We start from the raw sequence: 27,489 nt of genomic DNA, 5'->3' as shown, positions 1-27,489 counted from the left end.
TTCTTAAGTGTCTGCTGTAGTGGATGTAAAAAGTATGAGGAACCTCTTTGCGATATTACTTTTTTGGCGATGATCAAATATAGCAACAACATTTACTCTCTTATTAAAATCTTTCACTTCTGACTGCATTCGAAAGCAAATGTCTTTGAACAGATCATTGTATCTGCTGCGTAATATTTCAGAAATTGCGTCTTAAGATGCGTACAAAATTGTCGGAACTATGCCAAATTTAATATCTAGTACTAAACGTAATGAAAAGACGATTACGGCAAACTATTATGTTTTTCTGCCGTTCTGAAAAAACAAAAAAATAGAGTAGGAGAATGAAATAATACATTTCTTTTATAGATTGCATTCAGATTTAAATTTTAATTTGCAGAGGCCATTGAAAAGAAGAAGAACAGTGCAAAGTGATTCGTGATGTTATTCATATGAGATCCGAGTAATACGAATACAAATATTTAAAAAAGCATAAATGCGAGGATAGATGGATCATATCTTTTACTTAAGTTTATCATTAGAAATGCCATTTACAATCTGATTTTTTTAGAAATTTTTCAAGAATTTTGTATCCTTTTCACTCTTTTCCTGGCACATTATTTCTTCTTATTTTTTCAAATAATAAGTCTAAAACACTGGTTATTTTAAGAAAAAGTTTCAGTAACGCAATTATAAATTTTTGCTTGGAATGGAGGGTGCATTAGGAGCACTAAATTTCTATTTTTTTTTCTCCGGGTTATGCTTTGGAAATATTTGGATGTAATGTTGGCTACATGCTTGTGCTTTATTTGTAGGTAAAATTGAAGAAAGGCGGATGAGATTAAATATAGGCTTTTGTTGAAAAATGTTGATATTTGAGATAGAGTTTATTCATGTCTTGGAAGATCTTGGAAGGTTCTTGTAATGAAAATGTTTTTGGAATTGTAAAAATATTTTAAGAATGTGTTTGGAAATTTCCAAACAAATAGAATTAACTTCAATTTGGAGTTTGCTGATCTTTCAAATTTTTCCTACTTATTTTCATCTTCGATTTGGCGGACATTGACATAGAAACTGAGATAATTGTTCATTGTGCATCAAATTGATTAGATGATCTCAAGATATATCCCTTTGTTGATAAGTAGAGGCAATAATATTTACAATGAATTGAAGAAATTCGAAATGGCAGGATAGACAGATTTTAGTCTGTCGAACCTGAGTATTCTTTAGAGTAGACATGTCGGAAACTTTTTTATGTTTGGCGACATTGGCGAAATCTCTGCATCATATATTTTAGCTTTACCGATTTAACATATCACAATGCGGGGGGGGTCTTCTTTTTTCTTTTTTCCTGATTCATATAATGCAATTATGGTAAATTAACAACAGTTGAGAAATAAGAAATTCATTATTTATTGTCTTGTGATGCTTTATCTGCTATCAGATATGTTTATTTTTCTAAGTTGAGTCATGTATTTACAGCCTTTTTGTGTCAGTATTATAGATAAGGTTCTTATCAAGACATGTGACATAGAAATTAAGACTATTGATTTTTCTAGAGAGTGTTGTGCACACTAATATAATTCAAGGAGTTTGAAATATTTATGATGTTTTGGTAAAATGATCAAAAATTTCAAACAGGCTGAACAGTCTTGAGTTTAGACTCTTCATTCGTGTTATATCTCTAATTTCAACTTTATGTCCCAGATAGTCTGTTTTTGTTTTTTATTTTGTTTTTTATTTAAGAGTAAATTTTTTAAAAGTTCGTATTTCTTTCAAAATCTTAGCTATTGAAGAATTCTGTTTTAAAGTTTCTACGAAATTCATACGGCAACATGATGGGAAATTAACAGTTCTGTGTTGAAAATGGATTTTTAAGCGCATTCTGAAAAGGTAAAATGCTACACTGTTTTTAATTTAATAAAAATCCACTTTTTTTTTTTTTAACATTTGGACGATTTTGACTTTTTTTTTTTGTTATGCTTTTTTATTACATACTTTTCCCCTCATTATGCAAGATATCTTCAAGTATTCCTAAAAAAATATTTGAGTGAAAACTTCTTTAAATTTTTTGTAATATTTTATATCCAGTAATCTTAATGAATCTAAAATATTAAATACATATTTAAATAGATTCTCAATTAATTTCTTTTCCATTTATCAAATTGTTTTTGATTATTCAATAGTTAAAATGTTTTAGAAAATACACATCCAATATGTAAATTTTCTATTGTACTTTTTCTATTTGTGTGTAACATAGATTCCCTTAGCATAAAGTTATTTAATAATTCATTTCTATTGTATTTAAGTTTTCCTCGCATTCATTGTTTTAAATTAATTATTATATTAGCATTTAAAGACAGAATTTCTTAAACATTTTTAATGCACAATTTTTTTACAGCTGTGTAAAATTCTTAGATTTGCATTTGATAAGATGACAAAATTGGGAAATAGATATACTCAAAAATCAGTTATAGATAACTTTAAAAAAAATCATTTTAAATATTTCATTACTCAATTTTCCTGCAATATTTTATGTTTTCTCTGAATTGTTTCTTTTTTTTTTCCAAACATTGAATCAAACTATCCTAACTTTTTCCTACTAAATGCGCTTTGCTTTGCAATCTTAATTCATTAGAAATAATTATTCAACGAGCCTATAGCTTTAACCCTTTAAAGGGCCATTTTTTTCTAGTCATATTATGTTAAAATATTTTTAGGCTTGAAATTAGAATAAGAAAAGGAATTCATTTAGCTTATTAGATAAATTTAATTTGATTAATTAATTAATTTGGTTAATTAATAATTAAGTATCAAATCAACAAATCATTTTGTATAAAATAAAGAACTAAAGCATCTAAGTTTCTGTCTTTCTAAAAAAATTTGTTAGAACTTATGCCAACCTACATAAATTCATGCAAAGATTGATAAATTTGGTGGGAAGCATACTTCCCACGGCCCTTGAAAGGGTTAAATTGAATTCTGCATAAATAACATTTTCATTACGAGCATTTTTTATTCAATTTCTTTTTGTAATTGGTAAGTATTTCATCCTTTTTTTTTTTCTTTTTGGCTGGATTTGATCAGTTTGACAACCTATTAATAGACGATCATGTATTAAGAAGATTATCTTTAATGGTAATCTAAGTATTCAATAAAGGGGGAAAAAACTTATAAAACTCTTTTTTCTCTCATTGCATTGTACGAGAGATGACTTTAGAGAAGGTATTTTAGGTACTACTCTGTATTATAAAGGAAGCACTTTTTTTTGTTCTGGAAACATTAAGTAATTTTTTACTTTGTATAATCTTATTGAAAATCACCCGAAATTATTATTATTATTTGAGAGAATTTTTGAAAAATATATATACACATGTACTTGTAATGATATTTTTAAATCTAATTTAAACTTAATTAATTTCTTAACTTTCATCTTAATTTAGCCAATATTACCTTCATTCTAAAATGTTCTTTTATTTCCTGATCCAATTCCTATTTTTTTATTTAATTCAGACTATATGTGCTCTATAAAAGATCTTGAGAAAATCCCTATTTATTACTGATCAAATCCCTTGAATGCTTTATATGGGTAAAATAGAATGAGAAAAGTATAACGTTTGTGATGAATCGAATGAAATAACAATGAATCAGATCAGTTGAATCATGTAGCTACGAATTTAATTCCCACAGATCTACCTTCTAGAGGTTGTTCAGTCAAAACTTTGATTGCTCGAAGATGGTAGGAAGGTCGACGTGGTTAAAAGATGAAGAAAAAATTATGGCCTACATCTAATTTATCATCAGATGAAAATATTGTTAAAGCTTTGAAGAAAAAGTCAGTTGTCACATCGATAAATATATTGTGGTGAATCTCTATCATAAATCATATATCAATATGAATCTATAAACTACAGTCTCCGTCGAGACTGCGTGTGACGTAATTGGCGCGCCACCCATCATCCGGGTATTGACAGACGCGAGGCTTTTAAAAAGTTACTCTCTCTTTTCTCTTCAGAAACCTCGCGCACTGCCTCGGTGAAGTTCGTAGTCAAAATAAATTGCTTAATTTTCTTAAGTTTAAACGAAAATAAAATTATTTTTTAACATGTCGGATTAATTGGAGTGAACAACAAATATGCGTAACCCTAATTACGAGAATATCAAAGCATATTTACGAATTCTTAACTAAATTTACTTCTTTTGAGAAACTGATCAGAGTTGCTGTAAGAGTAATCAGATTTTATAAAACTTGTAAACTTATGAACACTTGCTGTTTAACCAGCATACTGACGACTAACGAACTGAAAGAGGCAAAACTAATATTATGTATGGCATCCAAAAATCCTCCCTTCAATATGTTGTGGATAGAAACGGATTTTTCAAAAGGAAGATCAGATTGATATGGCCAGAAGACACTGAAGATTTCAAGTTTCCTATAATCCTTCCTTCAGATCATCATATGGCTACAAGCCTGATTATGTATAAACACAAGGAACTTCTGCATTGTGGTGTTCAAACCTTAATTTCAAACCTTCGCGAGAAATATTAGGTATTAAGAGTCAGAAAAACTATTCGAAAAGTGATTCGGCAGTGTGTTATATGCAAAATATTCAATTTCAAACATATTGAATTAAATTTTGCTCCCCTTCATGAAGATCGAATCAAAGAAGTGGACGTTTGACAGTCTTGATTTTATTCTACTTCCAAGAGATTAAATCTTTAATTACTGACTTTAATTTTGAGTTTTAAAACTCAAACTCAAAAGGTGGGAGTGCCGCGTACGCGATTTAATTTAAACCTCACAATTTAACCATTTCTTGTAAAAAATGCAAAACGTAATTTAAGCAAATTCTTTCAGAACATTTTTTTAATATATCAGTTTCAATAAAATTCTTTTCTTTCAACTGTTAGCTTTATTTTGTCCCAGCAAATTTGCCTAGTTTCAAATCCGTTTTATAGATTAAAAGAATCTGATGTTCCAACATTTTAGTAATTTGAGAAGTTTTATTTATAATATTTTGTAAACATTAAATGCTGATACAACAGTCCTATCTTTGCTGAACATTTTGGTGCGAAAATTTTAATGATTCTACCAAAACTTCTAGTAAAATAAAACTTAAATAAAAATTTGCCTCTGCCACTCCTCATTAGAGATGCATAATCAATGATTTTTTGAATAACAAATAATTTTGCTTTTGTTATTTTTAAATATTTGTTTCAAATATCTGTAATTTCAATCATATTATTAATTAAAATTATTAATTAGTAATAAATATAAAATTTATTAATTGTAATCAAGACTTAATTTACTAATTTTAGTAACGTGTGATTGAATTAATTTATCTATTTCAGATTACTTTTTAAATTTGATTTTTTTTCAAAACTATTTATTTTAATTTAATTATTGGAGTAAAACATTTTCTGAAAAAGTTGAATAAAAAATATATGTCATTTCTTTAAAATGTTTACTTTAATTCTATATTCTACCAATAGATGGCGCCAGCAGTGAACAAAATGTATGCAATCAGAAAGTCATGTTGCAAGCAGTTCAAAATGATCATTTGGGATAGTGCATTGTCAAATGCGAATATCGGAAAGTCAAAGTCGCTACTATTAAGGGGAACAGTTACTTCACAATTTTAAGTGAAGTCACATCTCCGATAAATTTCAGTGATATGCAATTCAATGACACGATAATTCCAAGAATAACCGGGCCGTTCACTTTCAACCCATTCACAAATTTCTTCTTTTCCCTTTATTCGCGTTAAGGGGATAGGACCCTCAGGACACAAGAGAAGAATGTTTTGTTTCTGGGATTTCCTTTCTGTCCCCTGGAGGGTCGGAGATCGGTCGATACCCCTTCTTTTCTGTCAGAAATGTTGGCCCAGATCGCTTGAGTTTTGATAGCGAAAATCCAATACGGGGAGTTGTTCATTTGCGGGATTAGATTGAAGGATTGTTGTTGTTGGGTTTATTAGCGCAAGAGCCATTCTTGGCCATACTGCGAAATTAGATTGAAGGGAATCATTTTCCACTTACAACATATTTGCCTATTGCCGACTTTAAGATTTTATATTAATATCGTACATAAAATTGAAATCCACTGACTCCTTCGATGTTTTTTTGGTACATTCACTTAAGAATGATCGATTGTGTATAAATTTTTAAGCGTTATAAATAAAATATTTTTCCAATATATTTTTCAGTATTTCAGGGTAAAAATATCAATACAGAGGAAATTCATTTTATTTGAATTTGTAATTGCAGTTTTGGATAATTCTATCTCATTTCTGCTGTTTTTGATAACAAAGCATTGTTAGTATTTATCATGAGGTTTCATGCTACATTAATCTGGCAATGATTAATTTTATATTAATGAAGTGAAAAGGAAGTTTCTTTTTTTTAAATGGTGATTATTTTCCACGTATTATACAACAAAGAGGTTTTATAATCTTTTTTGTTAAATATGTTTTGAAAATTTTTTTATCTTGTAAATATTTCACATACAAAATACATACTTATGGATGTGATCTCATAGATCTTTATAAATGAAATCATTCATTTCTTCTATACAATTAGAAAGAATCATTAGATGAATGGATTGTTCTAAGCATAACTATTTTTATATTCCTTTTATAGGCTTTTTTTTATTCTTTAAAAGGTATTTTGAAAAAATACTTTTTAAAGAACTTACTTTTTTATTTTTTTTACTTAACTTTTTTTTCCTAAAATGTCTGTTTTAAATCTAAGTTTTAAGGATAGGTGACGTAATATATTTATGCATTGCTCTGAAATTCGATTCATCTCAAATTGAATTTCTTCATTTCCTACATTGTTTAATTACATTGTTTTGTTACATTGTTTTCTACTTTTAAGTGACACAAATTGGGTAAGGATATTGCTTTCCTCTTCTGCAGATTTTCCGCCCAGTAAGAATGCTAATTAATTCCCAGCCACCCGAAAGAAGTGTCAGTGTTGCTTCTCGCGTCGAATTTTCGCTTTGTGGGAAGAATGGATACATCTTTTTTTCGATTTCTGTGAAAAATTAAATTTGCCTTGTATTTTCAAAACGCAGCAAATCTGTGTGGGAATTGGTAATCGGGTTTCAAATAACACTGCATAAAACTTACATAATATATATATATATATATATATATATATATATATATATATATATATATATATATATATATATATATATATATATATATATATATATAATTTTTGTTTTGGTAAGGTTCTAGTTGTTAATTTTTAAATGTGTCCGAACTCATGAATTTTTTTTAAAAAAATGTTTACACTTATTAAAACATTTTTATTACATTGAAATGTTAAATTATTTTCGAAATTAGGGAGAAAGATTCAATTCCTGAAGTAAACAAAAAAATGTATATATTTGTATAATTTTTATATGGGGTGAATTTATTTCTTGTTCTAATATTAAAATATTTCAATCTATTTTAGTGCGTGTGCATTTTTAATAAATAGAACTGATTTGATTTCATAGTATCGAAAAAATAGTATTGTTAGAATATTTTATAACCTTTAATAAATTTTTATAACCTTTAATGAACCTTTAATGAATATTTTATAACCTTTAAAATAAAAAAATAGTAATGAAATAAATAGTAATGAATCTTAATTACTTACTCTGCATTTTTATTATACCACATTTCTTTACAGTGTTCACTAAAATGCTGCGAATACTATGTTTGCTTCTCGTAACCTCCAGAAAAATAAGATTTTTACTGTATTAAAATTTTTCAATTTTTTTTTCATTAATAGTCTTACTCTGCTACACTTATCTTCAAGTTTACCGTAGAAGGACTTTGGCTTTGAACTTTTTTCACAACTTTTCTATGGGCTAAATTTCCTGCTGCATTGTCAATAATATGAATGTATTTATTCTTCTGTGTTCATAAAAATAAAGAAGAGACTAATTTGATTTTAAAATAAAATAATAACTAAATAAGAATTTATACGATGTGCAACTGCATTAAAATTAAAATTATAACAAATGGTATTATACAATAAGCGACAAATTTAATAATTATTATCAATACTTGGAATGAAGTTTTCAAGCAAATAAAAAAATCCCTAGTCTTCATCCAAAAGTCATTTAAACACATTTTTTCAGAATGTTTTATTGACTTTCTTTTTCGCATAAAATCGTATAGGCACCAGCGATCTTGCATTTTAGCTTTTTTTTTTTACATTAAGTCAGCCAAATTATATTTTGAGAACATTTTGTATTGAAATCTACAATAAGCAACATCAAGATTAGTGAATCAAATATATGAGCCAACGGTTTTGAAAAGAGATTCTAAAAAAAATATCAATTTCAAATTTGGTGAACAATAAAATAGAATTATTCTGAGTACAATTTTTTATTTTATTTAAAATTAAAGCATTTAAATATGCAAAAAGCCGAAAACAAAATAAAATGTCAGAAAGAGTGGTGTAGAAAAAACATATTCAAGTCACCACATGTATTTAGTAATTGCCTATTTAAATGAAAGATATTGATCCTCTTTTTCAGATAGAGTTTTTTTTAACAGAATAAATATTTTTTAGTGGAGACTTGAGTGCGAAAGAAAACTGGTTTTCGTACAACGAAACAAGCCGAGTATAGCTTCCAGTGATAGTCGTTATCATGCGATGGGATAGGGAGAGCTCGGATCTGACTCAATGAAATAAGAAGCGCTCTGCTTGTGATCAATAGGTCCTGCCGCAAGCCACAACTGTTTGTGGGTGGTCTTGTTCCTGGAAAGTGCATCAGTGGGTTAGGGATGTTCCCTATGCATGATTGAACTCTTGTTCGAAAGCTTCCATTGGATAGATCGTATCAATTGTTACTTTCTATCGTGATCCAAGACCTGTAATCGAAATATCACCAAAAAGACCGTATCTAGGGATGACGAATATATTACGAGCGGTTATTACGTAACCAATAACAAAAAGTCACAAATACAAGTGATCAATACTTTTCAAAGAGGGGTCTGATTCAAATCCTTGATACGATCTTACTGATGATATTTCGATTACAGGTTTTGGATCACGATAGAAAGTAACAATCGATACGATATCACTGGAATTTGCCGGAGCGGTGACTTCACTGCAAAGTAACAATCGATACGATCTGTCCAATGGAAGCTCTCGAAAGAAATCTGTGATTGGATTGAAAAGTGAACGGACCGGTTATTGGAATTATCGTATCGTATCATTGAATTGCATATCACTGAAATTTATCGGAACGGTGATTTCACCGGAAAGTGCGAGGCTTCACTGGAAATTGCGAAGTCACCGCTCCACTTTACGGGAGTGACCAATATTCGTATTTGATGATGCGCCAATCTTCGTATTTGTATGACCAATATTCGTATTTGTATTCCATACAGATCATTCTTAATTGCTCGTGACATGATTGACTTTGATTACATGTACTCCGTTTACTACTGGCGCCATCTATTGGTAGAATATAGGACTAAAGTAAACATTTTAAAGAAATGACATATATTTTGAACTCATATTTTCCAGAAAATGGTTCACTCTAATAAATAAATTAAATAAATAGTTTTGAGAAAAAAAATAAAATTTAAGAAGTAAGCTGAAACAGATAAATTAATTCATTCACACGTTAATTAAATTAGTAAACTAAGTATTAATTACAATTAATAAATTTTATATTTAATATTAAGTAATAATTTTTAAATAATAATATGATTGAAATAACAGATATTTGGAACGCATATTTAAAAATAACAATAGCAATATTATTTGTTATTCAAAAAATCGTGGATTATGCATCTCTATCCCTACTCCTCATTCCAAACAATTTTTTTCCCCTCTTGTTGAATTGTTATAGTAGAGCTACACTTACTATCAAAATCAACTTGTGAATGAAGAGCATAGCTACAACTCAACTTTGAGCTTTGTTTTTCTGAATTGTTTATTTAACGATTTTGAATATGATGTTATTTCATCTGTCTTAGAAATTATTTCAATTATGGGTGTCCCTGTACATAAACGATAATCTGGAAAGAGGCCATAAAACAAAAGGTTTCAAGGTAATAAATACTTTAAGAAATGTGAATCGGAAAGTGAAAATGTTTCTGAGAAAACATTTTGCCAAAGAAAAGTGCATTAGCTGGAAAATTGCCAAGTGCGTTCATTCATTTGAGAATATATTTTTCATGAATTTTAAAGTTATGGATTGATCAACATTAATTTGAAACAAATAGAAAAATATTTTTATTGTTCGGAATGCCATTGAGAAATCAAAATAAGTAAAAAAATTACTATAAGATTATCTTCATCTTTTTTATTAGAATGTGCACGAATTTCAGACGAAGCAGAATTTATGTTAATTAGTAGGTAAGAACAAAAATATCCCAGATATCAATAGGTCTGTTTTGGCTATGAGATATAAAGGCCAAGGATTGCCTGAACCCAATACACTTTGTTCAATCATGTGTTTACCAAACGAATATCTCAAATGGCAAATAACCGTAGCTTCCTCAGAAAGCATGCAAGACGAAAGAAAACTTCAAATTGCAAAATAAATGGAAAAATATAAGTTAACTTAGGGCAGTACTTGGAACTTTTGAAACTTTTTAATTTCCAAAAGTTTGTTCTGATTTTTTTAAAACTATTTTTCATTTTAAACATAGTTTTTCTCAAAAAAATAAAATAAAGCATGCATGCAGGATTTTTGAGAAATTAATTATGCTGTTAATCTGAAATTTCAGGCACATGCTCAAAATGAGCTCTTGTATGGCTTGTGGCTCAATTTTTAGACAAATTATTGTCAGAAAAAAATGCACTTGAAGATTAATTAGATAGTTATAAAATTTCATTTTAAAAAAAAATAATTGTGTTATAAAAATATTTTTTTAAATAAACGTTTTATTAAAATTTTACATAACTTTAAAATAATCATTTTCTGCTAGTAAATATTAATTTTGTAAATTTTGATCATCTTTAATATCTGAATTCTATGCACAGTAAAATAATGATTTTTAAGATTGAAAAAATATTCAATTTATGTTTTTTTTGTAACTTTTTAATTTTTAACAAATTATATATAAATATGAGAAATAATAGTATATCAATATTATATGGTTAAATTTTCAAATGTCATGATTGTTTCTTTTATAAGTTATATGGGTTTGAAAAAGGATGGTTTTTCAATTGGTATATAATTGCCAAGAATCCTGAGATCCCTTAAACAAACCATACACTCTCATATCTATAAAGTGAGAAGGAGAGAGAACTAATAATTCAAAATTATTTTATTGTAAATAGAAATTATAAAAAGAGTAATTGAAAAATATTTATTCTAATACTATAATTTGCAATAACATTGAATAAAAATTATTCCAATATTGAATACAACATAATGGTCGCAGATTTTTTTTTTTTTTTTTAACTAACTGCATAATTGCTTTACCATAGAAAAGAAAGGGGGAAAAAATCTTTTTTTTTTCTTCTTTTTTTTTTAAATAAAAAGAGTCATATTAGAAAATCCTCATGTTGTCAACAGAAAGAATTGGAATGGTAATCTGATTAAGGAAAGTTTTTAGATTTACTGGCAGGCTTTATTCTTTCACAATCACAGAAATTACAGTACCTAAATAATTTTGAAAATATCATGAAATATAATAATGAAAGTGTTAGGATTTGAATGCACACATCTGAGATGGGCGATGCCTTAGATTATTTAGCTACGCTATCAAAGAATATCATTCTTTCATCAAAAATATTACAAATGGTAATGGAATTTGAAACGAACATATTGAAAGCATTTCATAGATAACAATGTATGTTATAAAAAATTTCATTTTGACCATAATTACATGTACTTTTTTACATCACAAAACATTTTAAACAACCAAATAAAAAGAAGTAATGCATTTTGTAAAAATTAGTTTTATTTTTGAAACAAATTTACCTGGACTTGTCTCTGTATCTTTATTATTGCATGGTCAATAGTATTTGATTGATTGATGAGAGTTCATAAAATCATTTTTATTAAAGGGTAAAATATATATTAAAATACATTTGGGAAGAAATTTACTGTACTATCTTGTGTCAGAAAATTTTACTCTACTATCAGAAAAGTTTCTATTTAACTACGCTTCATCATTTTACTTTAGAACAGTATTAAAAAAGTACATTGAATAGAAATTTGTAATTAAAGTAATTAAAAATGAATGAATAGAACTTAACATAACTTCTTTATAGATTACAGTACACTTCCTGAATTGTCATCCTGTTAAGACTGCATTTTAAAAGTTAAAAATTTATGTTTTATGAAAAAGAAAACACATTATCTATAATTTTTTTTTTTTTTTTGAAATTTTAACTCATCTATATGGTTTTAAATGTTGTTAGCATTCCTTCTTTTTAATGACCTCTTCACTCTGTATTTCTTACTCACTATATTATCTTTTCTTTACACTTTGCATTGTGTCATATTCCATAGGATATTCTATAATTACCTTCTGTAATAGAAAAAGAGCACAGAAAGCTGTATAGTTGATTTGATAAATTTTGTTTAAACTTCTATAAACAAACATGTAAAAATTTACTGAATATGGAAATTGCCTCTCATTAAATGGAAAGTAAACTTCATTCTAAGTCAAGATTTGATAGAAAATTTCTTTAAATAGAAAAGTTTGTTTGAGTAGAAATTCTGCTGTGCAAAAGCCCCTTTTTATATAGTTCTGATGGTTGATAAATAAAACACAAAAGCAGGGAACAGAATTAATTTATTACCAAAAGTTATGCATAACCATGGTCACTTTTTGACATAATCACTGAAGATTCAGCCATTCATCATTGGCCTTAAATTGTTATTTTGGCATATTTACTAGTTCTTTAATCCAGAGAAGAAATATACAGAAGGACAAGGTCAAGACTGTTACAACAACAAAATCTTGTGTGACATATTGATCAGGTCATTTGAAAGAAATGGATGATGCTGAAATTCCAGGCAGCCAACCTAGCATACCAGCTTTTTTTTTTTACTTTGAAGGTGAACGTTTAAATATTCTTCATATTCTTTCCAGTCATGCATTTGGCGCAGCATGGCCAAATATGGCTTTTGCACCATTAAAACAAACCAAACCATATTCTTTCTTTAAAAAGAAAATCTAAGAATTTTCAGATTATCTGGTAGCTTCCGAGGAATGTGGAAGCTCATCGCATATTATTGTTAGCAATTATTTTTTGAAGCTGAGATTGAAAATTTGTTCTAACTATATGATTAATGCCTGAATCTTCATAGTAATTATAAACTATCCATATTTGTTCATAACTTTTTTTAACATATGCATTTTGTTTTGTACACTTGTCTATTTTTAATGTTCCATTGGAATTTGACAAAGAAAACTAGACCTTTCCACATAAAACCTAACCTAAATAAGTTAATTTCAATGCAAGCAAATTTGCAAAGAAATAAGATATGGTCCCTATAGGGGTTTGCTCAAATTCCACCACTTACAACAACCAGATATATACTTTGTAAAAAGTTGTAGTTTGAATTTTATAGATAACTTTCCACTTTTAGCAATTAGCAGACTTGCTGGGAAGTAACTTCATTTCAATCTATCATGCATAAATTGATGTTAATGATTCACTCACAGAAGTATTTTAAAGCCTAAAATTGTGATTGGCATCAAAGCTGTTTTATTTTAATAGTCTTACATCTCTTCTCTTTATCATGCACATGAACATTCCTAATGGAATCAAGTGACATCATCTTGCCTTTAGAAACATAACATTACAAATAATCTTTCTTATTGCACGATACCAAAACTATATATTATTAAATTCTTATTTGTAAATTGCTGAGACACTTTATATAATTTTTGTTATTTAATATCCAAATAGTCTCACCCATAGAGCACAAACAGATAGAAACACATAGGTTAACTGGGAATATTAATTGAATTACAATTAAATTTCTTATGCATTACTTGATATTCCCAGAACAGTTTTTTAAAAATAAAATTAGGATAGACATTTCATCGCTGTCAGGTTAATAGCCTTAGACCAGTTCTGCTCATTGTGCCCTGTACCTGCCATGGTTATACTCTCTCTTTCTCTCCCCCCCCCCCCCCATCTTACTTAATATTTGAACTTCTATTTGGAAGGGGAAAAGATTAAATTGCAATTACCCAGTAACTTGCTTTCTGAAAAGAAGCATGTTCATAAAAAAATTTATGGATAGAAAATAGAATAATTCAGTATTGAAGTTTTCTGTTTATTGCAAAATATATTTCATGATTTACATAATATCCAGAAGAATAACTCTATATAAATTTCTTAGATTCAATAAAAGATTCAGCAATGAGAGAAAAGCAAATCTTCAGTCTAAAAGAGTGGTAATATATTTTTATACATGCAACGATATCATGGATAACACCAGTAATGTTTAAAAACTGAACACTTTTAAATATTTTTCATCATTACTGTTACTAACCATTGCTTATGTAACAAACCTTAATTATAATTGTCATAGAATTAAGTAATTAAAAAATTTTTTAAATTAAAATCGTGCTTTTAAAAGAAACTTTTTAAACATGGAAAGTGAATTCAAATACTCAGAATTTAATCATTAACAATGGAGGAAAAACTCCGGAGAAGAATTTTTGAAAATGATTCAAGTTTTATTACAACGATAAAATATAAATTTATGAAATGTATTTAAAAGTATTTTTAAATGAACCTCTTCGTCGTCCGTAAAGTGCGTTCAAGTGAAACCTTTGCAGTGCGGCCGTAATGCACTTTAAACGTTCTTCTGCATTTTTAAACTTTTACAATACTTTGTAAATGTTTACTTGTTTGAATTTTTATTTTTGTTTGTTCTAATGCTACGAAAAACAGAAATTTTCGTGGACAGCAAAAGACAGCGAAAGGGTTAGTGAAAATTGGACAAAAAAAATTGTACAAGAACTAAATTGGTATCATTAGAAATATATTATTAAAATTTTAATTTTAAGATTGTGTAAAAATTATTATGACACAGTATTTTCGAGAGTAATGGTTTGATAACTTCAAAATTTCATTTCATTTTAGATAAATTAAAATTCAAGTAATGGTTTGATAACTTCAAAATTTCATTTCATTTTAGATAAATTAAAATTCAAATAAACCTTACAAGGAGCACATTTTCGCTTTCGCAGTATATCTGTGCCGAATTTAATAACATTTAAGAACAATGATGTGCCATTTTGAGAGTGAACACAAACACACAATCTCTTTTGTTTTTTAATGAGTAGAGATTATTTGATTGCGACCGCTTAGCCAATGCGATGTTTCATTGATTTTTATGTCCTTAGTCATCTGTAATAAAACGTGTAATGCTATATATATATTATTTCGGTTATACAGGAAATGCTTTTTCATTTAGGCTTTCTCTTCCTTAAAATCAGAAGAATGGAATCGTTCTCCATCCGTACACCTCCCCGTGATGTTTCATCAAGTCTGCTGCAACTAGTGGCTAATGAGTTGGCACCTACCGAATGAAATGGCTTAAAACATCTTCGCGCAGTATCAGAATGCAATGCACATTATGAGGCCGTTGTTTTCTAGTGCATTTTAAGCTCTTAAATCATCTCGCTATTGATTTATTTTATTTAATTTTGTACTTTAATTACATTAGTAATATATATATATATACACACACACTGGTTGATCGGTAATTTAACAAACGGTAGTGTCCCTCCCACTAGATTTTCTTGCATACTCTTTAATAAAGTTGCTATCCCAGAGAACATCCTAAATGACTGTGACGTATAATAGTTACGAAATATTCACCTTTGGCATTTTTAAAAATGTATCGCCTTGGCGAGGGCAATCCTTGGTAGGCTGTTAATAATATCCGAAAGTCGAATGGACGTTTGAGACAACGTTTTTCCCAATCCATCGAAACAAAATTTTGACTCAGAATGACAAAATCACTCATTCAATGTGATGTATTTAAGTCATTGCATTTGTGAGTGACATGTTTCTGAGAGCACAGACCGGTCCTCTCTTGTTGGAGTTGGCTCAACATTTGATAGGTGTCTACGTAATACGTGTTAAATCTGTGTATCGAATTTTATCCACTTAGGCTTCTTCGTTTTATAATTTCCTTGATCAAACAACCGGACTGATAAACTTCGTCTGTATGGATTTTACTCGAAATTGGATAGAAATCTGGACATTTTTTTAGATATCTATCCACCTTTCATCCATCTAGCTGAAAGCATTTTTGAGTTATTTTTTGTCACAGACAGATGGATAGTTTCCAAAATGTGTTTTTCGAACGCAGGGAAGTCTAAAGCGTAGAGATGAGTCAAAATCTCGAATTCGACATTTTTTGATGATTGCAATACTTTCTTTACCTTATTAACACAATACATTTTTACTATGATATAACGTGCATTTTCCTAATGGCTCTTTTTTGCTCATTTCCTTAAGGTTCTTTTTTTATTATTATTTTCTTATTTCGTCGCAAGGGTCGCTTCCTTTTGAATCGAAAAGGCTTTGTCGATCACCCCGTATACATATTATTATAAATACATAATATAATCGAAAAAGTTACCAAAGTAATAATTTGTTTTGAAAAATGGACCGACTTTTAAGAATTTCCTTATTTACAAATATAAAAGTCTTTATGAAAGATTACAAAGAAATAATAAATTTCGAACGAACGTAATATTAAAAATTATTATTTTACAAGAGCTATCTAAGGGTTTATAACAAAATCAATTGCTGACTCATTCATATTCCAATATATCATAAAAATGATTAGTCTATGATTTTAATTATTCTGTGTATGTATATTTATAGTCCTAGTATTTTCTAGTTCAAAAAATTATTTCTTACAGATTTATTTCATAATTAAGCTAATAACATATTTTTTTAATGAACCGGGTGCCAAATCAGAAACCGCCTGTTAAATTTCCTTTGTCTGTGCGTCATGGACTTGTTTGTTGCTTTTTCTTTTCGAAATGCACACCTTTCTATCTTTCTTTTGATTGTAGGAGGAGTTGACAATGGATATCTGCTTAGTGCCTTCTCTCCAACACCTGTCCTGTTCGGAAATAGTGATCTCTCTTTTGAACAAGCTGTTGCCGTTCATCGACATCTCCTGCCTGTGTTATTCAGATGTGTCGGAAGCGGATCGTTATCGAAGAAAATACCGCGATGAGAATTATAAGTTAATTAGGAATCAAGTTGTAAAAGATATAGCAAATCTTAGTCCGTATGCTCCAATACAAAAAAAGCTGGAAAGTTTTATTGCGCCTTTATTCGGCGAAATCGAAGCGTGGATAAACACTTGCTCTCACATTTGGACAGCAAACGATGATGCTCTCTTCATAATTATGCAAAATATCCCGCATTGCTGGTTAACTGAAGGAGTTATAGATCGAGAAAAATCAGCGAAGTCAGTTATTAAGAACAGTAATGTGCATCTGACGATCCGTTTTATATTTGCGTGCTTTTATTGTGTGTATGAAGATGTTCTATATTTGTGGAAGCAACTCTCGGAAAGGGAAAAAACCTACCTTCGGGAAGAATACCTCCCCAAAGATTTCGATTTCGTCGTGAAACAGTGGATTGAATGGTTAGAAAGCTGGTTAAATAAAGACTGGCAATACTGCGTTGCGTGGATTTTGGGAACTCCTTTATGGGACATGAATGCTTATGTGCTGAGGCGTGTTTTGTTAGCATTGACCCCGTTAGAGCGACGTCACTATGTGCCGAAGGCTTTAATCGGTAGGAGAGCTCACGAGCGAGAGAGCGAGGCTATACGTTTTTGTCTCTCAGTTTTGGCCAGAGAAGAACGAGAAGTAGTTTTCAGAGAATCTCCGGATGAAGTGATCAAGTGCATGACATCTTGGCCGTTGCGAACCAATTCCCTTGCAATAGAAGATAGGTTATGGTCTTATCTTACTGCTGATACTTTTTATGACATTCTTTGTATGCTTTTAGGGCGGATCCGTCAACAGAAAAGGGACGATTCCACTCAACTCTTAGCATTCCTAAAATACTTTTGGGAGAAGAGCCCTAATAATTTCCGAAGAATCGCAGAAAATCGTCGCTCTATTTTTTCCAAACCATTACGGCTTGTTTTGGATCATGATCTTACGGAAGTGTTTCCGATATGGAAGTTCTTAAATTGCTTTGGAGGATTTCCGACTTATTCTCCAACATATTGGCCTAAAGATTTGCCGATAGAAGACGGCGATGATTTGACGAGGCAACATTCCAATAGCCAAAGTAGCTTGCAATGCTGTGTAATATTGTAAAATTTGGAAAAGCACCAATGTACAATATTGTTTTATACATTGAATTAATTCCTTGCAATTTCGTATACAGAATGTGACTTGCAATTAAGACGTGAAAGATTTTCGCTCGTTACTAAGATTTGCTATTGGAATAACTTATGGAAGTTAGATTCAAAGTTAATTGCTTTTAAAAATGATATGATATTCAGTTATCATTTTTCGAAATCATTTGCCTTTTTTTTATGTATTTTTGTATATTTATTTTAATTTATTAGCTTACAATTCAATTTTTTAAAGGTAAAATTGAGTTTATTGTACAATGCGAATCACTCATCTTAGTTCTTGATTCCTTGCTTAAACAGAATAAATTTGCCATGTTCTTTCTGTTTGCAGTAAAAATTAAGGCGGTGAATTTTTCAAAAGCAGAATTCTTTATGATGATAATAAGTTTTTAAAATTTTAAAATTTGAAATAAATAAGTTTTTAAAATTTGAATTAATCTATTTTACTTTAAATAAAAAACAATCTCTGACATTTAATTTTTTTTCTTCATATTTTTAAAACAAGGATTAAGAATTTAAAAAAAGTACTTAAATTATATGGCTCATTTCAAATAAAAAATGCATATATATATATATATTGCCAAATACAGAATTTAAAAATTGTCATCATAGCTTTGAACAACATTGTTAAAAGTAGAATTTTCGGCATAATTATCAGTATGGTTCTGCATTGTTCAATGTACAATTTGTCATATTGCCTGTATATTTTTATATAATATTCCAATTTTAATGAGTAATTGTTTCTGTGCTTTTTTTAAAAATAAAATGAATTATTAAATTATAGCTAAAATATTTGTGTCTAAATTTCATTATAATAATGAATTTAAGAATTTCATTCCCTTTTTGAATATTACCCAGTATTACTGATGTAGCATTCGGTATTCGATACAGTGGAATTCGCTTCGCTTAGCGAGCATTATTCGTTCCCAAATATTACGCATAATGCGAAGCACTCGTTAAAAGAAATTTTTTTCTGTAGGAATCTATTCAAAATAGAACAGTGCGTTCCACACGGAAAAGAAATACTCATACAAATGTATAATAATGTAATTTATTAATTATAACTTATGTTCTTCATTTACAAGAAAGTTATCTAAAGACATTTGTCTTTGGCGAAAATTTGACACAGCTTTACCTTTAAATGAATTTGTAGCACGCACAGCTACTGTTTTATTAGGGCGATGCTTCTCAATGTATAATGCAATAGTTTCCTATACTTTCAGCATCTCTTTTATTTCAGTGGAAGTTATGACTCATTTGAAGTTTATTATTTCCTTCTCTCTTGACCAAATCTCCTCCGTAGTTTCTTGCTGTGACAAATAATGCATCTTTTTAAGAAGCTCTTTTGTAGTTCTGGTTTTGCTCTTTCACCAGTTCATCGATGTCATGGCTATCCATCTCTAGGTCTTTCATTATGTCCACAGACACAATCCATATGCTCCATAGTCACTTATTTCAATTCCTCGGAGTCACATTCGACTACCGCTAAAACTTGAGTTATCTGCAAATAAGCTCTGATCTAAGACAACCTAGCTTGTGACGTCGTAATATCTCCTCGCCACTCATTTTACGAAACATCACTCATAAACCAGTCACTTTTTTAACATTTTGTTTTTCTCATTATGAGAGATGATTATTAAACGAAATTTGACTGTACTGTTCAAAATATTTTACTACATTATAGGTAACACATATAATATTTATAAGACCAATTATATTCATTTGTCAATTCATTGTAATGCTTAATTTTAATTAAAAATGAGCAAAGTAATATTTAATGAACGATTTTATTCAAGAAAATTAATTTTCTCTTCTTTCTGTGCTACAGATCACTTTGCAAATTTTTCATTATTTCGATGAAGACCTTCGAAACTTTTGATTTATATTGCCTAGCCATGAATGCAACTTTTCCTTGATTTTGATTTGATTTGCTGGAGACAATTTATTTACTGAAGGCGAAATTGCTCTTCTGCTTGCTTCTTCATCAAATTTCTAATGCAATGAACTCCACACTTTAAAAATACATGATATGCGAAAGATTGCAATATTATACAAAACAAAAACTATAAGGCACAGAAACAAAATGCGCTTGGTTACTCATCTAGAACATCTCAATGTGAGATCTCTTGATTGCGCATGCCTGATTTCATGCTATGCATTTGCAAGCACATGAGTAGTTATAGATTGAATAGCAGCTGTGATACGCTACTTAAAACGTTGCAAGGCATCAAAGTCGCATAATCTTTCTACAATCCTACATAAAAGAATTCAAAGAAACTTAAATTTGAAAATCGCATTATATAAGGTGAAAATTTTCATTCAATCATCAAGCCATATAATATAATGCTATACCTTTGATTTTGAGATATGACTATGTTATGGAATAAAATGTTACAAGTCTTGTAATGCATAGTGTTCACGAAACATTCGGAAACTAATAACACTACTAATTATTCTTTTACATAATTTAATTTGTTCAAAAATTCTCACATACTCTGTATTTCATATTCACCATCAAGGAATTTGAAACAACTTTTTGCAATTCTAAAATGCCTTCAATATTCAAATATTTAATCTGTTATTTAATCCATTCATAAAATTTTAATTGATTTCCATTGATTTAGCTACCAGTTTAACTGACTGACATAAAAATGTAAGGAAAACATAGGACGTATTTCAATATGTGCCAGTGGAAAAATTAGGAAAGCGAAGTAGGTCCGATTCTGATGGATTCAAGAGATGTGATTTCTTTTACACAACGTTTTCAAGAATTTTAATTTTGGGTAATCTTTTAAAAATTTAATCAAGAAATCCAATATTTTATTCCATGCACCACTTTGTAATAAATGCGATTGTGTTTTAATGATAAAATATATCATTAAATGTGTGAATGCCAAGATTTTAGTACACAATGACAAGTTCATTTCAGCGCCACTATTTTCAATTTAAATGACATTTTAGGTGATAACCCTCACTCAAATATTTTTGCCTTTTTAAAAGACATTAAAATTTTACATCAAATTTAATTGTATCTTTTTCTTAGAAAGCCTTATATGTTAACGCAAAAACCATGTCTAACAAATGTTTGGCGCAGAATGACCCAATCCGGTCTTTGTGCCATAAAACCAAATCAGTATTTTATTCAGTTTTGCTATATTTATTAAACTTAGAATAGTTTCAGAAAATTTGCATAATTCCAACCTAAATCCACTTAAATGTGAAACTGGGAAGGACGAGCTTGGGATATATCACAACAAAGGCAGCGATCGCCTATTTTCGAGAGTATGTAAATTTTTCAACATACGTAAAAAAAAAAAAAGTCACAATGAATCTATTTGCAATTATAGAGTAGTATGATTGATGCGGTTCAATCCATATTTTTGTTCCCTAAAGTTAAAACCAAAAGTAGAGATTCAACAAAGCAACGAAAAGATGAGGCAACAAAGGAAGAATTTTTTTAAGAAGGTCGCAGAGGCCGACACAGAAATAATATATATATATATATATATGTGTGTGTGTGTGTGTGTGTGTGTAATGATATTTTAAACTCTAATTTCAATTCTAATTTATTTACAAAGTTTTATCTCAATTTAGCCCATAGTAAGTTCATTCTCTTATTTCTTGATCCACTTCCACTTTCTCAATTAATTCAAGAGAAGCTTTATAAGATCGCTGAATCGGCTAAACGCGACACATTCTCACGCTCCGCGTGAAGGGCTACAAAAATGTCCAATAAACACATTCTTTTTTAAAATATCCCTGTATTTCCCTTACTTGTGATTGACATACGTCAGAAATCCTTATCAGAATCTTAATAATATATTAGCACTGTAATAAAATATTTTCTCTATCCATATCTCATGTTATACAAGACGAGGGATAATTTATTTCGCTCTTCTTCTAGACTTCTACTTTTGCAACGTGTTGTGACGGACTGGCCTTGTCCGCACCTTCTTGTAAATAATCATAATGCCTGCTTTTCCAAAATGAAATAAAACGACGTAACGAAATCGAAAGTCTCTTCACTGGCTTCAAACTGCATGCATTCTGCTTCACATAAAATAATGTTTATATATATATATATATATATATATATATATATATATATATATATATATATATATATATATATATATATATATATATATACTTTGCTTGTAGAGAAACTTGAGGATTGATTGGCTTCATTTACTGTTATTTTAGCCAAACTTCTTTCTTCTTCTTCTTCTTCTCTTTATTTTTTTTATTTTTCTTTTTACAAATATTTTTTTGCTCTTTGATTCATATTTCTTGTATATACTCAGCGCCATTATTGCTATTACACTCATGATATACTGGATCATTATAAAGATTAAAATGATTTTATAATCCTAGTGTTATTATTGTTTTGATAATTAATCTAGACAAAACTGCCCCGTAGATTTTTGGACCAAAGAGGTAATGCATCAGTGCTTGAAATGCCTCATAAGGAATTAAAATATTTACCGTTTCTTTAATTATTAATTATGATCTGATGCTTGTTTTTTTTTTTTAAATGCCCGAAATAATTTCTTCTAGAAAGATTCATTTAATGAAAATGTATTTTCTGTAACTTCTTTTGCTACCTGATATGCTAATTCGTTCCAAATTATGTTCAAGTGGTCAGAAACCCACAAGAAGGAAATTGTTTAGTTTAGTTTAATAGGCGTGGGAACTTCGAAGACAATATGTTGAGTGATTTTTGGTAATTGGATGGCGGTATTTTTTCAAGAACGGAAGCACCGAATAACTTTCTGTAAAAATCAGACAATCTTTTGCAGGATAACCAGAAGATCCAGTGCTTTGGCAATGTTTAAATTTTCTATGGTAAAAATGGAATCAACAGGGTTGGTTCGAAAAGTGGAGAAATCAACTATTGAAGTGTGTTGGAATGTTTTAGATGCATTAGTAACTATAATAAAATGATCAGAGAATTGATATAAGAAATGATCAGAAATTTCAAATGAAATCATTAAAGTAGTTGCTTATATCAATCGTATTGATATTTTTGTCTTGAAATCCAACATCTTTTGAAATATAATAAAATTATTGGAATTAGAAAAGCGGATTTCAGGCAAGGTGATAATTTGGTTGGAATTTGTGTTTTCGAGAATAAATGATGTGGATTTCTTCGCTTTAGTATTCAAATGAATTTATAATTTATTGTGGAAATGCTCTATTAGAAGTGAAGAATGGAATTCATCAGTTGTTTGTTTAATAAAGAATTCGGATGCCAGCTGCTTGATTTTTTTGTAAAGCAATTTTTAAAAGAACAATATTTGAAGCTCATTTTGGACCTAGACATAAAACAATTACCCTAGCAATGACTGAAATAGCGTAACAAACTATAAGCTGATTATCCAAAAGTATATTGATAAAGGTGCTCACTCAGGTTACACTCAGCCAGTTATAAGATTCTAGTAAGTCACGCATGTGCAGAAAGAAGATTGCGCATGCGCTGAAAGAGCGGACAATAACAAATGTTTGCCTCGACGAGACAAGTACTTGCTATTGTATAGTTTCTGCGCATGCGTGGTCTTACTGTATAGATTGTAGCTGGCTGAGTGGAAACCCTACTTAATGCTGCAACTATTATAGAACATACTGAAAATCCTGTTAATTGTGACTGATGATATAGTTAGCTCTAGGTTGTTGGTTTTTATCTGTGCAAATATCATTGAGAGCGTAATTTCCGAGGCTTTTGATCATCAATTAATTTTGGCTCATTTTAGAAAAATATAGAGTGGGAAATTTAATAAATTCACTCCATTTTATGGAGCATCTGCATAAGAAACTTTTGGAAATGTTGCATTTTTTAAGTCATCATTTGCACTTTTTTCTGGGATTATTTCTAAAGTTCAGTTGTCGCACCATTTACAAATGTTTTCCATAGTGTTTTGAATTTTTCGAATTATAACTCCCCAAGAATGATGTGCCGAAAACAATCACCCGCAAAAAGAATACAACCAGTACTTTATTTCGTTATTTTAAAGAAATCTGCATAAGGATGATAAAAAGGATAGATGATCGTACACTGGAATAAGTCTCTGTTTTCATGATGGAGACAGACTATTCCAATAAACCTTGAATTGAGTTAGACTTTGTTTTTAATAGGGCAAAAGTCCTTTTTGTTTAAGCTACACCACACTCATAGTATTAAAATATTTGTATCAATTTATAATAAAATGTAAACATAGGATGTCTACGAAATCCAAGTGTCTAAGAGTATAAAAATGTAACAGTCATGAAAAAGCACAACGATAATGTAAGGTATGTCATAAAACTGAAAAGCGTGGCTTATGTTTTAATATGATTATAAAAAACAAATATTTAAAAAATAAAAAGGTTAACAAGAGGATCTTTTAAAATCAACTTTCTTAAATCAGTGTGTCAGTAGGTGTTTCGAGTGGGACCAATCCTCAACTAGTTAAAACGGAGTCCAGCTTCCTGTTAGATAATGTGGTATAGAGATGGATTGTAGGTGTAATTGTATGAAGCTTATTACGAATCTGTGCATCCCAATCAGTTTGCTAATGGAAATACAAAATGTGACTTGCATTTTTTTCGTAACCGGAAGAGGGATCTGTGTTGGCAAGAAAGTAGTTGCCAATTTAGCTGCTATATCAGCCTTTTCATTTCCCGAAATTCTCACCTATGCAGGGACGCAACATAAAATAATTTGAAAGTGCTTCTAGATAAGTCTGTCATACAAGTCTAAAATACTGAAAAGCAAACGATGGCTGTGAGCATGTAAAGGTGATAGGAAATTCAAAGCGCTCAGTGAAACTGTACATATTATGTATAAATCAGCATAACAATCTGAAATAAAAGATAAATATTTTAAAATAGCTGTTACTTCCACTGTAAAATGGAACAAAATGAAGGAATTATTATATAACTTGAAATAATACGAGCATAAGAAATAGGATCTGAAGTTCTAGAACTATCTGTAAAAATTGGTTTGAACTGACGGTATTTTTGACGATGATCATCAAAAATTTGCTGATAAATGATATCTGCAGTAATTTACTTGTTAAAATGTTAAAAAGGATTCAAGTATTAGATAAAACAAGATTTCCAGAGTGGTAAGAGAAATTATTGCTGAGAAACTGTGCACCTTCTCAAGATATAGTTCTGAAACTAAACAAGTCATTCTATCAAAGAATGACAGCATTAATAATGGTCTATCTGCCTGAAGCCGTGTAAAAACAGGCTTCGATTAAAATTATAAAAGGGATATCCATTGTTTGATAAGATTTTAAAATTACAATGGAGAAATAGTATCTACCATCTGATGTGTAAAAAAGATTCAGTATACACTCTATATATGTGGGTGTGATGGGTTTAATGCATCAGTCCACTTGAATTAGCTTAATCGTTTTATTCTTGATTAACAAATGATGATTCTGAGGAATTTTACAAATGAGAATTCAATGATGAAGAAGTTTATATTACACGAAGATGGATAGTTGATGTTGTTTAAAAGGATCTTTCCCACCTACGCGTGGTACACTGGCATTTGCAGAGGAATTCTTCAACGCTAGAATTCCAGTTTCGGTCCTTTCTCAGAGTATCCCGTCTTCTCGGTTTCCGATCGCACCCTTCTCGGCGGACGTCCGTTCTCTCCCCTCGTCTAGTGAACTCTGAACCCTGCCCTCCGACTGCTGGCTATCACCGGATGAACTCAGAGTGCCCTCTCGTGGAGTTAATTTACCACATATACAAACTTTGTATATAGAGTGAAGTTCGAAATATCTCGGAATACAATCGAAGAGCAGCATGATGAATGGTATCTAGTGATGAATGGAGAATGACTCAATTTTTAACATCATCAAGTACTTTAACAGGATGATATTTTGTATGAATCTCCGGTTCGGAATGGAGGCAATATTTCCTACAGAAATATATACAATTTGTTTTTTCGGTAGATAATGAAAATCCATTCTTATTACATCAAATTGTGAGTTGATTTATTGCAGTTTGAAGTTTTTTTTTCAATAAAAGCCGTAATATCCCCAGAACGAGAAATGTAAAGCTCGGTAACATAGAAAGGGCCTTTCACAAATAAAGGCAAGTGGTAAAAAATAACGTTAACTTTTTTTTTAAAAAAAAAAAAGAGTCACACTCAAGACATTTCCCTGGGGAACTCCTGCCTTTTGTCAAAACATTCTGCATCCAGCTCTATAAATTCTTAACTTCATGAAGTTTTGGATAAAGATTGGCAAGTTTCCTTTCTAATTACAATCATAGTGGTCTTTCAAGACATCAAAGCACCAATTTGTGTCATACGTTTTTGCAATATCAAATAAAATGGCCACTAAAGGTTTTCTACGGAGAAAAGCATTTCCAACATCTGTTTCTAGGATCAACAAATTGCCTATAGGTGATCATCCTCGTCTGAAGTCATTTGGAAAAAATTAACATTATATTTTTTTTACAAACAGAATGTCTGCGACTGACAATTTTTTTTCCAGCAGCTTGCAAAAATAGCTGATCAAGATAATCGGTAGGTAGGTAGAAGGGCCAGAAAGATTTTTACTATTTTCAGAAGGGTTATGAGAGTTGCTTCTTGCCAGGAAATGGGAAAATACTGTTCTTGCCAAGTTCTATTACAAAGAGAGTAAGCTTTATGGAGAGGCGTTAGAAAGATGTTTAAGCGTGTCATAACTTATATTATCAGGTTCAGGTGAAGACCTGGGTACACTGTTGAGGCAATTTTTAAGTTATAGAGTGTTAATAATCTGTTAAGAGGAGTCTGTTGCAGTTTGGAATTCAAGTTTTTCTGTTTCCATTAAAAGTTTATAATTCTGAGATATATTTGCATAATAATTACTGCTACTTGTGTCAGCGAAATCCAAAGCTATATTTCATAAAAAAAAACTTGCAGGAGTACTATTTTTAAACAAGGTTGAAATCCTATGACTCACAGATGTTCCAAATATTTTTAACCCTATTCCAAAGTTGCTTGGAAAGAGAAGTGTTGGTGTAGTTCACATATCACTCCCACGAAACTCTTTTGCCATGTCTTTGAATGGAATTCTCAGTACTGGGATACCTTCAGAATGCATCCCAGGCTTTTCTTTGTCTCTTATATGTCACCTGGCAATTATTATGCCGCCACACTTTGTGCTACTTTCAAAATGTTGCAG

At 29.9% G+C, this 27,489-nt stretch overlaps 1 protein-coding gene across 6 annotated transcripts; it reads left to right on the top strand.

Annotated features, from left to right (window-relative positions):
* Nucleotides 1–1,566: 1,566 nt before the first annotated feature.
* On the top strand, nucleotides 1,567–19,064 carry LOC129984671 (uncharacterized). Of its 6 annotated transcripts, none has more exons than XM_056094599.1 (2): nucleotides 1,567–1,872; nucleotides 17,013–19,064. In XM_056094599.1, the coding sequence occupies exon 2, from the start codon at nucleotides 17,025–17,027 to the stop codon at nucleotides 18,279–18,281; it is 1,257 nt and encodes a 418-aa protein (XP_055950574.1). In that variant the 5' UTR covers nucleotides 1,567–1,872; nucleotides 17,013–17,024; the 3' UTR covers nucleotides 18,282–19,064. The 6 variants fall into 6 exon arrangements, 3 of the variants coding, with proteins under 3 accessions (XP_055950574.1, XP_055950572.1, XP_055950573.1); XR_008785519.1 differs by lacking the exons at nucleotides 1,567–1,872; nucleotides 17,013–19,064 and adding exons at nucleotides 9,920–10,046; nucleotides 15,395–17,004; XM_056094597.1 differs by lacking the exon at nucleotides 1,567–1,872 and adding an exon at nucleotides 9,927–10,046.
* The last annotated feature ends 8,425 nt before the right edge of the window (nucleotides 19,065–27,489 follow it).

Source organism: Argiope bruennichi, chromosome 9 (genome assembly GCF_947563725.1).
Source record: "Argiope bruennichi chromosome 9, qqArgBrue1.1, whole genome shotgun sequence".
Lineage (NCBI taxonomy): Eukaryota > Metazoa > Arthropoda > Arachnida > Araneae > Araneidae > Argiope > Argiope bruennichi.
The sequence above is the reverse complement of the archived record's forward strand: the minus strand, read 5'-3'. Positions and strand labels throughout refer to the sequence as shown.